Source organism: Maylandia zebra, linkage group LG19, assembly GCF_041146795.1.
Source record: "Maylandia zebra isolate NMK-2024a linkage group LG19, Mzebra_GT3a, whole genome shotgun sequence".
Lineage (NCBI taxonomy): Eukaryota > Metazoa > Chordata > Actinopteri > Cichliformes > Cichlidae > Maylandia > Maylandia zebra.
The window spans coordinates 23,445,783-23,458,289 of NC_135185.1; the positions used below are offsets into that span (position 1 = coordinate 23,445,783).

At 41.7% G+C, this 12,507-nt stretch overlaps 1 protein-coding gene across 1 annotated transcript; it reads right to left on the reverse strand.

Annotated features, from left to right (window-relative positions):
- Window positions 1–3,307: 3,307 nt before the first annotated feature.
- On the reverse strand, window positions 3,308–12,008 carry lbh (LBH regulator of WNT signaling pathway). Its single transcript, NM_001310075.1, is given in 3 exon segments — window positions 3,308–4,619; window positions 7,223–7,325; window positions 11,735–12,008. Coding segments are annotated over 3 exon segments (354 nt in total). The 5' UTR covers window positions 11,764–12,008; the 3' UTR covers window positions 3,308–4,397.
- Window positions 12,009–12,507: the final 499 nt, after the last annotated feature.

Genomic DNA, 12,507 nt, shown 5'->3' on the forward strand with positions numbered 1-12,507 from the left:
AGCTTCGCACAAACACAGAGGCACAGTTATGCATGAACACAAAGAATAAAACTCAGTGGCTTACAGAGTAAGGTTGTAGCACTAAAATAGCAAGGGAACTGTTTATAATGAAACAAAACCTGAAGTGTGGGAATGCAAAGAGCATTTCTACTGTTGTGTAAGTATGGGAATGTTGTTGGAACAACAGAATAGATTAAAAGTATGGGATAGCGAAAGAACAAGAAAACAATCAAAGTGGAGCAAAAAGGGAAAAATCTAAAGTTGCATCAAGGGTAAGCGTTTTGTTTAATGATATGTTTTAGGAAATAAAAAGGGGTTCTTGTGAGTTTATGCACAGAGGAGTGATAGTGAAACAGTGTTAATGTGGACTATAGCTGGGAGTCGAGGCGAATTCAGGGGTTGGCAGGTCAAACTCTGCTGACACACCGGGATCAGCGATGGGATTGTTTCCATTGGAAAGAATTCCAAGAATGAGCTAGAAGAGCTATCAGTGACTTCACTCGGAGGACTCTGACAGCAGTTTTAATACACAGCCAGGCGCACACGCTCTCACACACTTTTAAAGATACTGCATCTCATGCCAACAATGGTGTGCGAGACACACTCCCCCCCCCCCCAATGTCACAGGGTTCTCAGTGACTCTGACCAAGCAGTCATCTTACAAAATGAATGCTGTCACCTCTGACCACAAACGCTACAGTTAGCAAAAAAGATTTACAGTGTGAAGAAACTTTGACTGAATATAAGATGAATCTAGTTAAATTCATACAGGCCACAGTTAAATTTAATAGAAAAGTATGCTTAGAAATGATGCACATTTTGGGAAACATTTACTTTAATTTACCTAAAAACAACATAACTGAGTAAGTTGGAGCTGAGTTTTCACTGTTTTTTCAGATAGCAAAATGTTGGTGTGCTGTAGAAGTCCTTAGTGATAGGTTTAATTCACAGTGGCTTTGCAACACAACAAAAAAATCTGATGCAAATGGTGTTAAGTCCTGTCTTTTCACTTTCTTACTTTTCAGCATTATTAAAAAAAAAACACGAATGAGGAAACAGCTTGAACTTGTTTCAAGGAACATTTTAGGGTGTTACGGATAAACATTTCTGCAGTCAGATCTTAACTTGTCCTGATGAGGGTATTATAACTTTATTGTTCTGCCATTTGCTTGTCTCAGTTTGGTTTTCAGAGTTAGGTTTAAAGGGGGAAAAACAAATACAGTTTGCAGGGTTGCAAAAAGTCTAACTTCAAAGGTTCTTTACTGAGTTAATCAGCTCCAAAGTGACTGACGAAAAAGAGCTGAAAATAAGAACTGCTTAAAATGTCAAAGTTCCATGGAAAGATGCTGGAGGGCCCGCTTTCATATCTCCCTTAACCTCGGAAACACAGGACCTTTCTTTATTAAACCTGACGTATATTGCTTTCTTCAGCAATATTTGACGGACGCCGTGGAGTTCAGAGGTCTCTGGCTGACGTCATATGATTGCGTAGCTGGATGCAAGTTCAGTCAGCTTCCCCAAGGGCTGTAGTTATCCTTTTCTAACTTCTTGTAATTTCTTCTTTCCATGATCTCATGACTTTTTCCACTGAGATCAAGAAACAGCTATTAAGAATGTCACAAAGGACATTCATTTTCTAGTCTATTCAAAACCAGACGTGGCGGCTTCCTGGGCCAGACACACACATTCTGCAGCCGACCACCATTATCAGCTGGGGGGTATTAATAACTCTTTATGTTCCATTTTTTTCCAGGAAGAAGGAAGCGGGACAGAATGACCTTTCATTGTTCCATTTCCAGGAAGTGACCCTAAGGCCCCAAGAGTACCACCTTGGCCAGTATATGAGGCCCTTGGCCCCCAAAGGGCCTACTGCAGCAACTCTTATGAACTATTCCCAGTACCAGGCAATCCAAGCTGACCTCGAGGGTCACAAATAGAGCACATGGCAGCAAATCACCTGTGAAGTTTCCATTGTAACAGTGATCAGAAAGCTTTTTGCTTAGTCCCTTAACTCCCCCCCCCCAGTTCCCGGTTACAGCTTTTCCACTCAACCACATTTTATTAGTCTCGTTTCATTCTGGAGAGTGTTTATGAGTAGTGCTTGAGGAGCTGCTTCCTCGGGGTAAGACAGCGTTCTATCCTTAATTTTGCAGAAAATGAAGTCTTTCAAAAAAAACTGGCAGGGAAACCCATCGTTCTTTATACTGCTGGATAGCACCACCTTATTTTAAACGTACCATTTAAAAAATAAATACATTTTTAAAGAACTTAAAATGAAGTCGGTTCAGTGTTCAGGAATGAGGTTTTGCTTATACTAGGTGTAACACTGTGTGCAAGCTGTAGACAGGAAGTAACATGCGGCCTGCTCTCGCTTCTATATATACACACACATATATTTGATACATGCATCTGTTTTCGTAGAGAGAGAGAAAGAGATTCTGTATGCGAAAGATGCGAAGCAGGAAGTAATACCGCTTTTCTCTAACCATTGCAGGTGAAGTGAATAGAGAGGGGGGGGGGGGGGGGGGGGGGGGGGGGTAGGGGTTAAGATAGAGAATGTAAGTAAACACTGAAGTAAAGTCTCTTGGAAGATACTTCAAATGTGCTGGAGGACTACCCCTCTAAAAACAGCCATTAACTTGTACTGTAAACATGGAAGTCAGACTCACACAGCTGGATAGCAAATTCAAATGTTTATTTACAGCCTTTGTAATAGTCACTGAGAAGAGTGGTCTAAATACAAAAATAATAGGGAAAAAAACAAAACAAAAAAAACAAAACAAACAAAAAAAAAAAACAAGAGAAAGATGGCGGCTTATCTCCCTGAGCTTTACAAAAACAATGTGGGACCTGCAGGTGACAGGAGAGAGAGATGTTCTGTACACAGCCCTAATGCCACAAAATGAGAAAATATAAAGACAATATCTCAGACATGCTTCTACAACAGTTAGAAACTGACCCCACATACACCAAGTCATGATGACTGAGTGGAGAAGAACACAAACACTGTAGGCAAATAAACTGACATTACTACCAGAGAACCAGTAACAATATTAACAGCGTTTGGCAAACATCAGGAGTTCCAAGAGCGACGTGAACAAAGATTACTTCTGCAAACTGTGGCCCACGGTGCGAATTCTCTACAACCTGTACTTCATGGTGTTGCTTCAAAAGTATGGCTGTTTAAAAAAAACAAAAAAAAAACAAAAAACAAAAGAGGAAGACTGGGAAAGACAATCAAATGTGTACAGCTCAGAGTGAATCTCAGACTTTGTCTTTCTAAAAAGTTAGAAAGAAATCAAGAAAGAAAAAAAAAAAAAAGACGATCAGTGCACTACAAGGCCTCGGGAGTCGGCTCACTAGGAACAAGTATTTACATATCCTTCATTGGGTCTGTGCATTGCTTTATTAAGTGCTTTTCAAAATTTAACATTTCCCATCCTTATTCAGCTTTTCTCTTTGAACAGCAGCCTGTCGGTGACACTTTTTGTTCTCAGTCAGATCATTTTGCTGCATCATCAAAATACTGTCCATCATAAGGCTTTCAGGAGGCCAGTGTCATGAGGGGGATCATAGCATAACTTGACTTTGGTACATAACTGGGGAAAATGAAGACGTCCCACATATATTTATCATGCATACCATTTTTCACCTCTGATTTTCATAACACTTCTTCCCCCCCCATTTATTTTTTTAATTTCTTTAAATGCGAGTGGCTGACAGTGAAGGACACCCCCCCCCCCCCAAAAAAACCTCCCAAAACTAAAACATTCCCAACAACATTTTGCACAAAACCCATTCAACAGACAAGTCACAAAGTTTCAGCTTCTCCAGAACAGACAAGTCTACAGCAGTGGCAATTACAATAATAATAATAACATAGCAAACCAGATTCTGAACACAAACATTGACAGTGTACTGTACAATAATTCCCACGGGTACCACAATAGTTCTGCATACAAGTAGGAAGCCTCTGGGGTCATGACGCCAGCCATTTTGAAGTTAGGTACAGAGCAGTAGTAACATCCTGCAGTGCGAGACCTGTCCATGGAGCACTGAGCTGCCGCTGTCCAACAGGACATCTTGTCTGGGCCGAGACACACACGGTGGTAAGAAGTAGGTGAAGGTTAGAGGTGTGCATTGTCTGATCTCTTCCAAGTCTGTTTTTGATTGATTTGCAGTCCAGGAGGATACGTTACGATGTCATAAAAGTGTGTTTATGTGTGCATATTGCTTCTCGCGTGGAGGGATTTGTTTTTCTTTTTTGGTGTCATGGGAAACGAGACGGCATCTGTCAGTTGAGTGAACTGGAGTGCTGATGTGAAGTATAACCAGTGTATGAAACGGGACAGTCCATCAGAAAGAAGAAAGAGTGTATGGGTGCTATAACACAGCCTCTAGTGCTGCGAGTTCTGTGCTGGCTGTCCATTTTGAATGCTGCTATTCTGTTCCTCTTCTTCCTCTTCGTCCTCCTCCTCCTCCTCACTGACCAAAAACTCCTCTGGAGGCCAGCGAAGCTCCCCGCTCTCAACTTCTCCTTCTGTCGGCTCAACCACAATGGATGGGAGGCGATCTTTGAGCTTACAGCAACGGTCAAAATCCGAGGGGTCTGGGAATATCTGTAGAGAAAATACACAAATGGTTATTCATCTGTCATTAGCTGAACGGGGATACTAGTTGGGCTCTGAAATGTAGTGGAGCGTCAGCTATCCCCCCCCCAAAAAAGTTATTTGTAAGCAAGACTTTTGGATTCCTACAACTTAACTTGAATCTTGTGCAAGTGTTGCAGGCACCACTATAGGGCTGCAACGAAGGAGGAAGTGATGCGAAGACTAAACATCTGCGATAGGAACGGGTTGATTAAAATCCCAGTGGCATACCTGTGCTTACCCAACCCACATTCCTTCAGTTATACCAGCTTTCTGCATAGATGCTGCACAAGGGTCTGTATGGGTAAATGAGGCATCTCTAGCAGGACTTAGGATAAATGCTGCCTCATGTTTAATCTCAATGTCTTGGAAGGAATTGTGCCAAGCAGCTCATAGCCGCTTATGAGCGTCACCCGCAACTCTGAGGATTATACAATAGCATAATCATAACATTTTAAACCAAGAGTTAAAAAAAAAGTAAAATTTCACTGCGACATGATTTGTGCATAATTAGGAAACCTATCCCTGTAACAGTCAGCTTTTGAATATTGAACACTTCTGTGGATGTAAAGTCAAAAAATCTCCTCGGAAAGAACACGAAATCTGTTGCGTTATCTGCAAATCCATGTATGCTGATAAATGTGGAGTGTCACACTAAAATATTTGGATCTGAACTGAAGGGCATGAGAGACAGACTGACAACAGAGATTACACGCATTCCCTGTCCTGGCAAGATTTGACATCAACCTCAGACTTTCTCTGTTCTCAGAAACAGGAGGAATGGCCCAGGGGAAAAAAGCCTGCCACTCCTGGTCCAAGAACAGCATTTTTTTCCCCCCCTCTTTTTTGCTGTTGTTTGGATAAAGTGGATGAATATTTTTAGACCTGCATATTTCATTCCTAGACATTTGGGGGTGGGGTAAAGGGGGGCGATGTCGCTGTCTGGGCATAGAGCCGAGTGGAAAGAAAGCATTAGATGGGGCAGGAGAGAAAGTGAGACAAGAGATAGAGGAGATCCAGCTGTGTCCAAGTCTCCATGAATTCCATAGGAGACAGATGAGAAGGGAGGAAAAAGAGCTAAGAAAGCAAACGAGGAAAATCTCCCAGGTTATAAAAGGTTGTACGTGTCCATTAGTCATTTTTGTTTTACATTCTTCAAACCCAGGTGCATAACAAACTGTGCCAAGTAAATGCCATGTAATTATGTGTGCACGCAGATCCGTATTTATGTGTAATGCTTGAGTCGATCTGCATTTCTGGCCAGCATCGCTAATCCTCACTGTGCGTCAGCACCAAGGGGAGTTGGGCAGTGAGTGACCTTGCCTTCGGACCCCTAGCTAAAACATGTAATCACTTTCACTTCCAATGACAGGAAGTGAAGACACATCACCCAGGCACAATGTAGGCTATTTTAAGCTCTTCTAGCGTGGTTAGTTGTGAATCATGACATTGCCTTGTGATAATTCAGAAAGTCAACATCTACTCAGTTTTCACCATCTAGTATCATAGCTCATATTTATTTTAGTAGCTTTTGTAATAGCATCTGGGATTTCATGGCCATGGTTACTAGAGTCAAAGTCCTAGGAACTCATAATAGAGGAAGCTACTGATGGAGCATCACCAGTTCATACAGGGCTTCTCTAAGGAGATCCTGGGACATTGGGCAGGATAAGGATAGAAAGAGTGAGGGAGTGACACACTGGCACCCTCCTTTTCTCTTGGCCCCTCTCAGACAGACTCACAGCTGTGGTGTGAATTGAGTGGAGAGGAAGTGGGCCTTTTCCTCTAGGTCAGTCTACATCCTCTCTGAGTCATAGTCTTCACACACAGCTCTATACGGTTTATAAATGCACCAAACACACAGTTTGACACTATAATGAAGTTTTAAATGATCAAAATGAACTTAACAGGAGATGACCTCTTTGATAAGTATTCCATCTTCATGTTAATTTCCCTCCCGTAGAGTATTGACAGAAAGCCTTTTAATTTTTAGACAGTAAAATAATGAAGCAGCTGCATATTCAAATAATTTCATTTCTAAGATGACCCTGCTCAGCTGACAGCAAAACAAAGCCTTTGGCTACAACTTGTCAAGACCACCTGATAGCCGCTTTTAAAAACACTAATCTGTTGAGGGTTTATTTTTGTGACGGACCTCGGATAATTTGAATGTGCAGACCTCGGACAAGTCAGTCGGATAGACAGACTTTTAGGCTGTAACAACTATAATCTGCAATGTCCTTTCCATTACATATTGGAATTTTATAGAAAGAAACAGCACAAGGGCTGTGCAATTTAGCTATAATGCTTTCTTATCATCGTAATCTCAGTATCTAGGTGGGCATTCTTGCTTTATCTTAAAACACAGATTTTTATCTGTAATAATTCTAATATTTGCTTCGCTCGTAATGATGGAAGAAAGAAAATAATCACTATATCATTAGATGATACTCAGATTCAAGATAATAAATGGATAAAAGCAGATATGAAATGACAATGCTGCATAAAAATGCACAGGCTGGGAATTTGGAAGGAAGTGCTGTTTATCTGTCATGCATGCACGTGTGTCCTACCTGGAAGGAGAGTCTGTCCTTGCTGGGGCTGAGCCTCATGTCCTCCATGGGGGTGCTGTTGATCATCACCTCAGTCATATCTCGGCTGGGCACAAACACTGGGCTGTAGGGTTGAAAGAAGAAGACAAGCAATGTGATTAGACACAGTGACGATCATAGCACAGTTGCCCGGCATCTGCAGAGAAAATAAAAACACTAAGAAGATTTATAGTGTTGAATTATCTAAATGTTTCTAATCAATAATAATGTAATCCCCGTGTATTTTGTATGGCATACTACTGCGCAGACTGTATACAGTGAAGATAAACGGATAAAAGTTCAAAGGCTATAATAACTAACACAAGCATGCCAATGAGAGAGAGAGAAACACTTATCAAACCATCTATTTGCAGCCCAGGTCTGAAAGTTATGGTTGATCTATTTCCCTGCTGATGTTTGACAGTTTTGTTTATACTCTGCACATCTCCACCACAACACAACACGCATCCAGTCCGTCTGCTTTGCTAATGCACTGCAAAGCTGCAGAGCTCATGATGCGGCTTGCATAAGGTGGCCGTTTCTCAATACAGAGTGATGTGCTCTTGCGCTAGCAACCAGAGAACAGTCATTGTGAGAGTGTGCTGGGGGCGTGCTGTGGTATTTGACTGGGGAGGAACTTGATGCACTCAGTTCCATCAAAGCTTGGCCAAACTTTCCATTTTAGATGAAAGTAGCAAGAGGTTGTTTATCCAAGCTCAGTGCATTCACTATCCAGCATTGTCGCAGTAACGCTTAAAGCAGGTCCCAAGACTCGCATAGATGCTGTCTTGAGACAAGATGCTGAGCGGCCTTCTCACGCTCTCTATTTAAAGCCTGGTGCCTAGTGGTCAGTGGCCACAGGCTTGTGGTTTGTGTGGTCACTGGCTAAAAAGGACAAAGAAAATAGAGCATGCCAAGAAGCTCACTCACATGCTCACATTATCCAGTTTGATGGGCTTGCTTATTTATTTATTTTTTGGGACAAGATGTGTGGGCTTCACTTAACCTACTTTAAATCAGAAATTCAGACGGAGGGTTTATTTTTAGATGCATCAGAAGCATGAAAATTATATTTTTTTAAAAGGTAGGCTTTGGTGAAAATGGTATTATGGTATAACTTTTCTTTTTTAAGGATCTGCTGAATTCTCTGACAGAGACATATTTTATTAAAGAAATAAATATATATTGATAAGGGGAAAAAAACTGAAGTCTCTCTACAAACAAATCTGTCAAACCCTCACTTTCACTTCATCTGCCATTACATGGAATATATTATGTGGAATTTCTGCGTAAAGTACTGTTCTGCCTTATTATCTCCATGCATGACTCATTCAAAGCACAGCGTCCTGACAATCCCCTCTGCATTGCTTCAACCTCGATGTTTGAATGGAAGATTTTTATTGTTGACCTTTGTTTTTGTTTGAGAAATTGTCAAGATGACACCAACCCACAAGAACTAACATTAAAAAGTTAAGAGAGCCACAGGCTAGAACAGCACTCAGATCATTCACTGACCCCTGGTACAACCCAGGATTTCTAGGTCTCCGCTTTGTGTATCTGAACCTTTAATCAGTACCGTCAACTTTTGAATGTAACACATGTACCTATACACATACTGCAGTTTCTATGTAGCCTAAATTAAGATGGGATTATTAACAAGGGGGACTGAATCATGAGATATAAGACCGAGATCTTTAACCCCTGGGGCATAGAAATAATCAATTTTTCCATCCCTAAATATACACAACCTCTTGTTGTTTCAGGAAGAAAGACTGCCATCATAGCAGGGTGTACAATGGCTCTGAAAATGTTAAAATTAAAAAGCTTCCGTCTGAATCACTGTTAAGTAACCTTTTCTGCGCTAGTGAGACGACTGGCCAGAAACAATAGCCGGATATCCAGAAATAAACCGAGGAGGCTTGAGGGATATGCAAGGTTTAGGATGGGAAAAAAAAAGTCAGCTCAGGTTATTCTTTAACTAATATCATCGCTGAGTGGGGTTCAGAGGAGCGTGAGGCAGACATGCAAAAACAGCAGAGGTGGAGACAGAAGGATGACAGTGAAGACCTGAGCAGGAGGAGAAGAGGGGAAAGGGAGGGAGAGAAGGAAAAGAAAGATAAACACTTAGGACTTGCCAGTCATATTTCTGTTCGGGGATCTATAAACATCCTGCTCAGCTAAGAATAACAGAACATCAGCCTAATAAAACACAAAGGGGCACAATGAGGAGGAAGTAGGGGTGCACGAGTAACAAGTCAACCTGGGAGGAAACAAACATGCACAAATAGTCCTGGAATTACTGCTTCAGGTGTCAGGGAGGGATCGACGACATGCCCCTCTCAAAGAGGACGCAGGAGTTATCCAAGCAACCAAGTGGTATAGATTAGATGCATTCAGCATGACCGCAACTCGCACGCTTACATGTGACCTTAACAGAGTTAAGGAACAGACCGCCTATTTCTGTAAGCAAGAAACACATTAAAGATACATGATCTCAATGATTAACCGGTGAGGCTGGTGGTGCAGATGGCACTTAATCTCTTACCTCTTGACCCAGTCAGCCTAATGCATACCTGGTCCTGCCAGCTTCCTAATGCCTCAGCGAGCCAGGCCACAGATAGATAGCCAGTACCATCACGAGGCCACTACGGTCCAATATGTTCTTGACCATATGTCCAAAGTTTAGAGCAATTCAGTTAATTAGTTGATTGCTGGGTTCAAGCATAGCTCTTTAAAGCGCTTGCTGTACCAAATCTGCTCTACTTATTCCTAACAACGCTGACCTTACGCTGGAGCCTTTTCACATACAAACGACATGAACTTCTTTGGGTTTCTACAGGAAAGCCTTTCCAACTGCTGTCAAAAATCTTCCTTTTCAAAACGTGAACAAAAACTGAGTCTGCTTGTTAAACAAATGTGACGGTTGTTTTATTCACCTGTCCCTGAACTACAAAGAGGCTAGCTCCATGCTAGTTCCTTGCTTCTCTGTAGTGACGCTGACTGGAGCCCAAATGGTCTTTGCAACAATCTCACGCCACAAGAGGAATGTGCAACTTGCATTATTAACATTGTTTCCCCTCTGAACACCCCTGCTAGTCCTTACTACTACTACGACGATCATAAATCTAATGCAATGTGGCAAACACAGAGCAAAGCTGATGAGGTTCAGTGCCAAGTGCTGTGCTTTCCACCACCCAAGTCACCCAGCTCTGCAGGTATGCGGGGCTCAATGAGTAGGACCCTCAGAAGTGAGCAGGAACAAATGAGTTGAATCCAGATTCCTGTGGGCTGACCATCACTGAAAACACATCATATATCAGTGTCCTCTGCGATGTATGTGGAAAATTATCTCTTTACACTGTTGCCAAGTGCTTACTCATATTGAATAGTTTGAGAAACTCAACCAATGGAAGACATTTTTCTCTTTATATGTGATGTAGTATTTTATACAAGATGATGGCATTTTGGGAGAGAAATGTCTTCTTGTTGGCACAGAGAAAGGCAAAGACTTCAGTGCAGCATAACAATCTTGTTTCGCACTCTGAAACAGTTACACCACTCTGATAAAACTAAAGAAGTGAAGGTTTCTGACAGAAGCGCAAGCCTACTGTAAGTAAGCTCAGGCGAGAAAGCAACGTGTGGTTAAAACAAAGAGGTCGATTTTGAACTTCCTGGTAGAGACAAACAGAGGCCTACTGAGGTTTTAACAGTGCTCGCAAAACCATTTTTTTCAAAGCAGCTTGCATATCCTCTGTAAAGAAAGGAAAATATTTGACAGAAGAGAATTAAAAATGCCCGAACAAACAAAGACACATTCCTTATTCCTCCATCAAAGAGTGAATTATGGAGTCATGGTAGGCTACTGATTGCCGGCTATGGAAAATGTAACACTGATAACAGATATTAGTAATAGATAGGGCGCACTTCTCTTTTTGCACGTTCAGTATTTAAGACCAAAAACTGAAAGCAAAGGTCCTATTACATTCACATACAGCAAAGTAAGCCTATTTGTTCCGAGCTTCCAAAAATGGCATGAAAGTGAGAAGAGATCAACTTACATTTACTGTCAAATGGACTGAAATAAGCTGAAAATGATGACAGCACAGTGAGACTAATGCACCTTTCTAAACTGGCGCATGGAGCAGTACCTAAACCTACCGAATATCCTGGTAACCATTTGATTTTTTTCTTTTAAGACCGAGACCTACAATATTCTCGTTTTCCAATCTGAGTGCTGTGACATTTCCAATTTCAGGGGCAACACCCCACAGAAAATCTCAAAGGAAACATGAGTGGGTGTAGCAACAAAAATAGGGTGGCTGATTTTAAGGGAAATCACCAATCTAAACGAAACAACTAAATCCTTCATTGTTCTTGTCTGTCAGGTGCAATGCCGAGAAATCCAGCGCCTGACATATAATTAGTTACGATTTTTAAAATGCATAAACAAAAGCACACACATAAACAGGTACGAACGGAAAACAGAGTACTCACCAGTATATCTGCGGTGAAAATACAGACATGAATTCACACCTGCTGTCACTTCTGCTGGGGGATCTAATTGCTGCCACTTACTTCTCTTTACTTTTATTTATTTATGTATGTATTTATTTATTTTTTCTCTTTGTCTACCACAAAAGCAAAACGGGATGCTCACGCAAAGCGAAAGTCACTGTTCAGCGAAGTCTCGAAAGCCTGCCCTTCAAATTGGTGCGTCTGATCAGATCCACAGCTGTGGCGGAGCATTTATGCGAGAGGCGTGTACTCGAGCAGCCAGAGACACACCTCTCCTCAGCACGAGCCAAAAATCCTCAATGGCAGCTCATTAACGACAAGAGCCAATCAGAGCACAGGCTGACTGGAGCTCATCCAGCCTCCAGCCCTGATGACGGCAAACGCGGCTGAACCAGCTCATTGGGGACGGGCGAAGAGATGCTGCGCGATGATTTGCAGTCTCTAAGGCAACTAAATGACAGCTTTACCTCCCCTTGAATGACAAAAGCACTCCAATTCGCCCGCTAGTTTATTCGTGACATTTATCCAAATGAGGAGGAAAGAAAGGCTCATTCATAAATATATTCCAAGGGCAAGTCAATGTCTGTAGACTTCGGCAACAACGCAGGATGGTATTTATTTATTTATTTTGCAAGCCTTTACTGTGTTATATCATAGAATGCAAGCACAAGATGACCACAGATTATTATCAAATTATTGTCAGCGGATTTTGTTTTCCATGACCTCACCATGCTTATTCTGTGTTTTTGGTC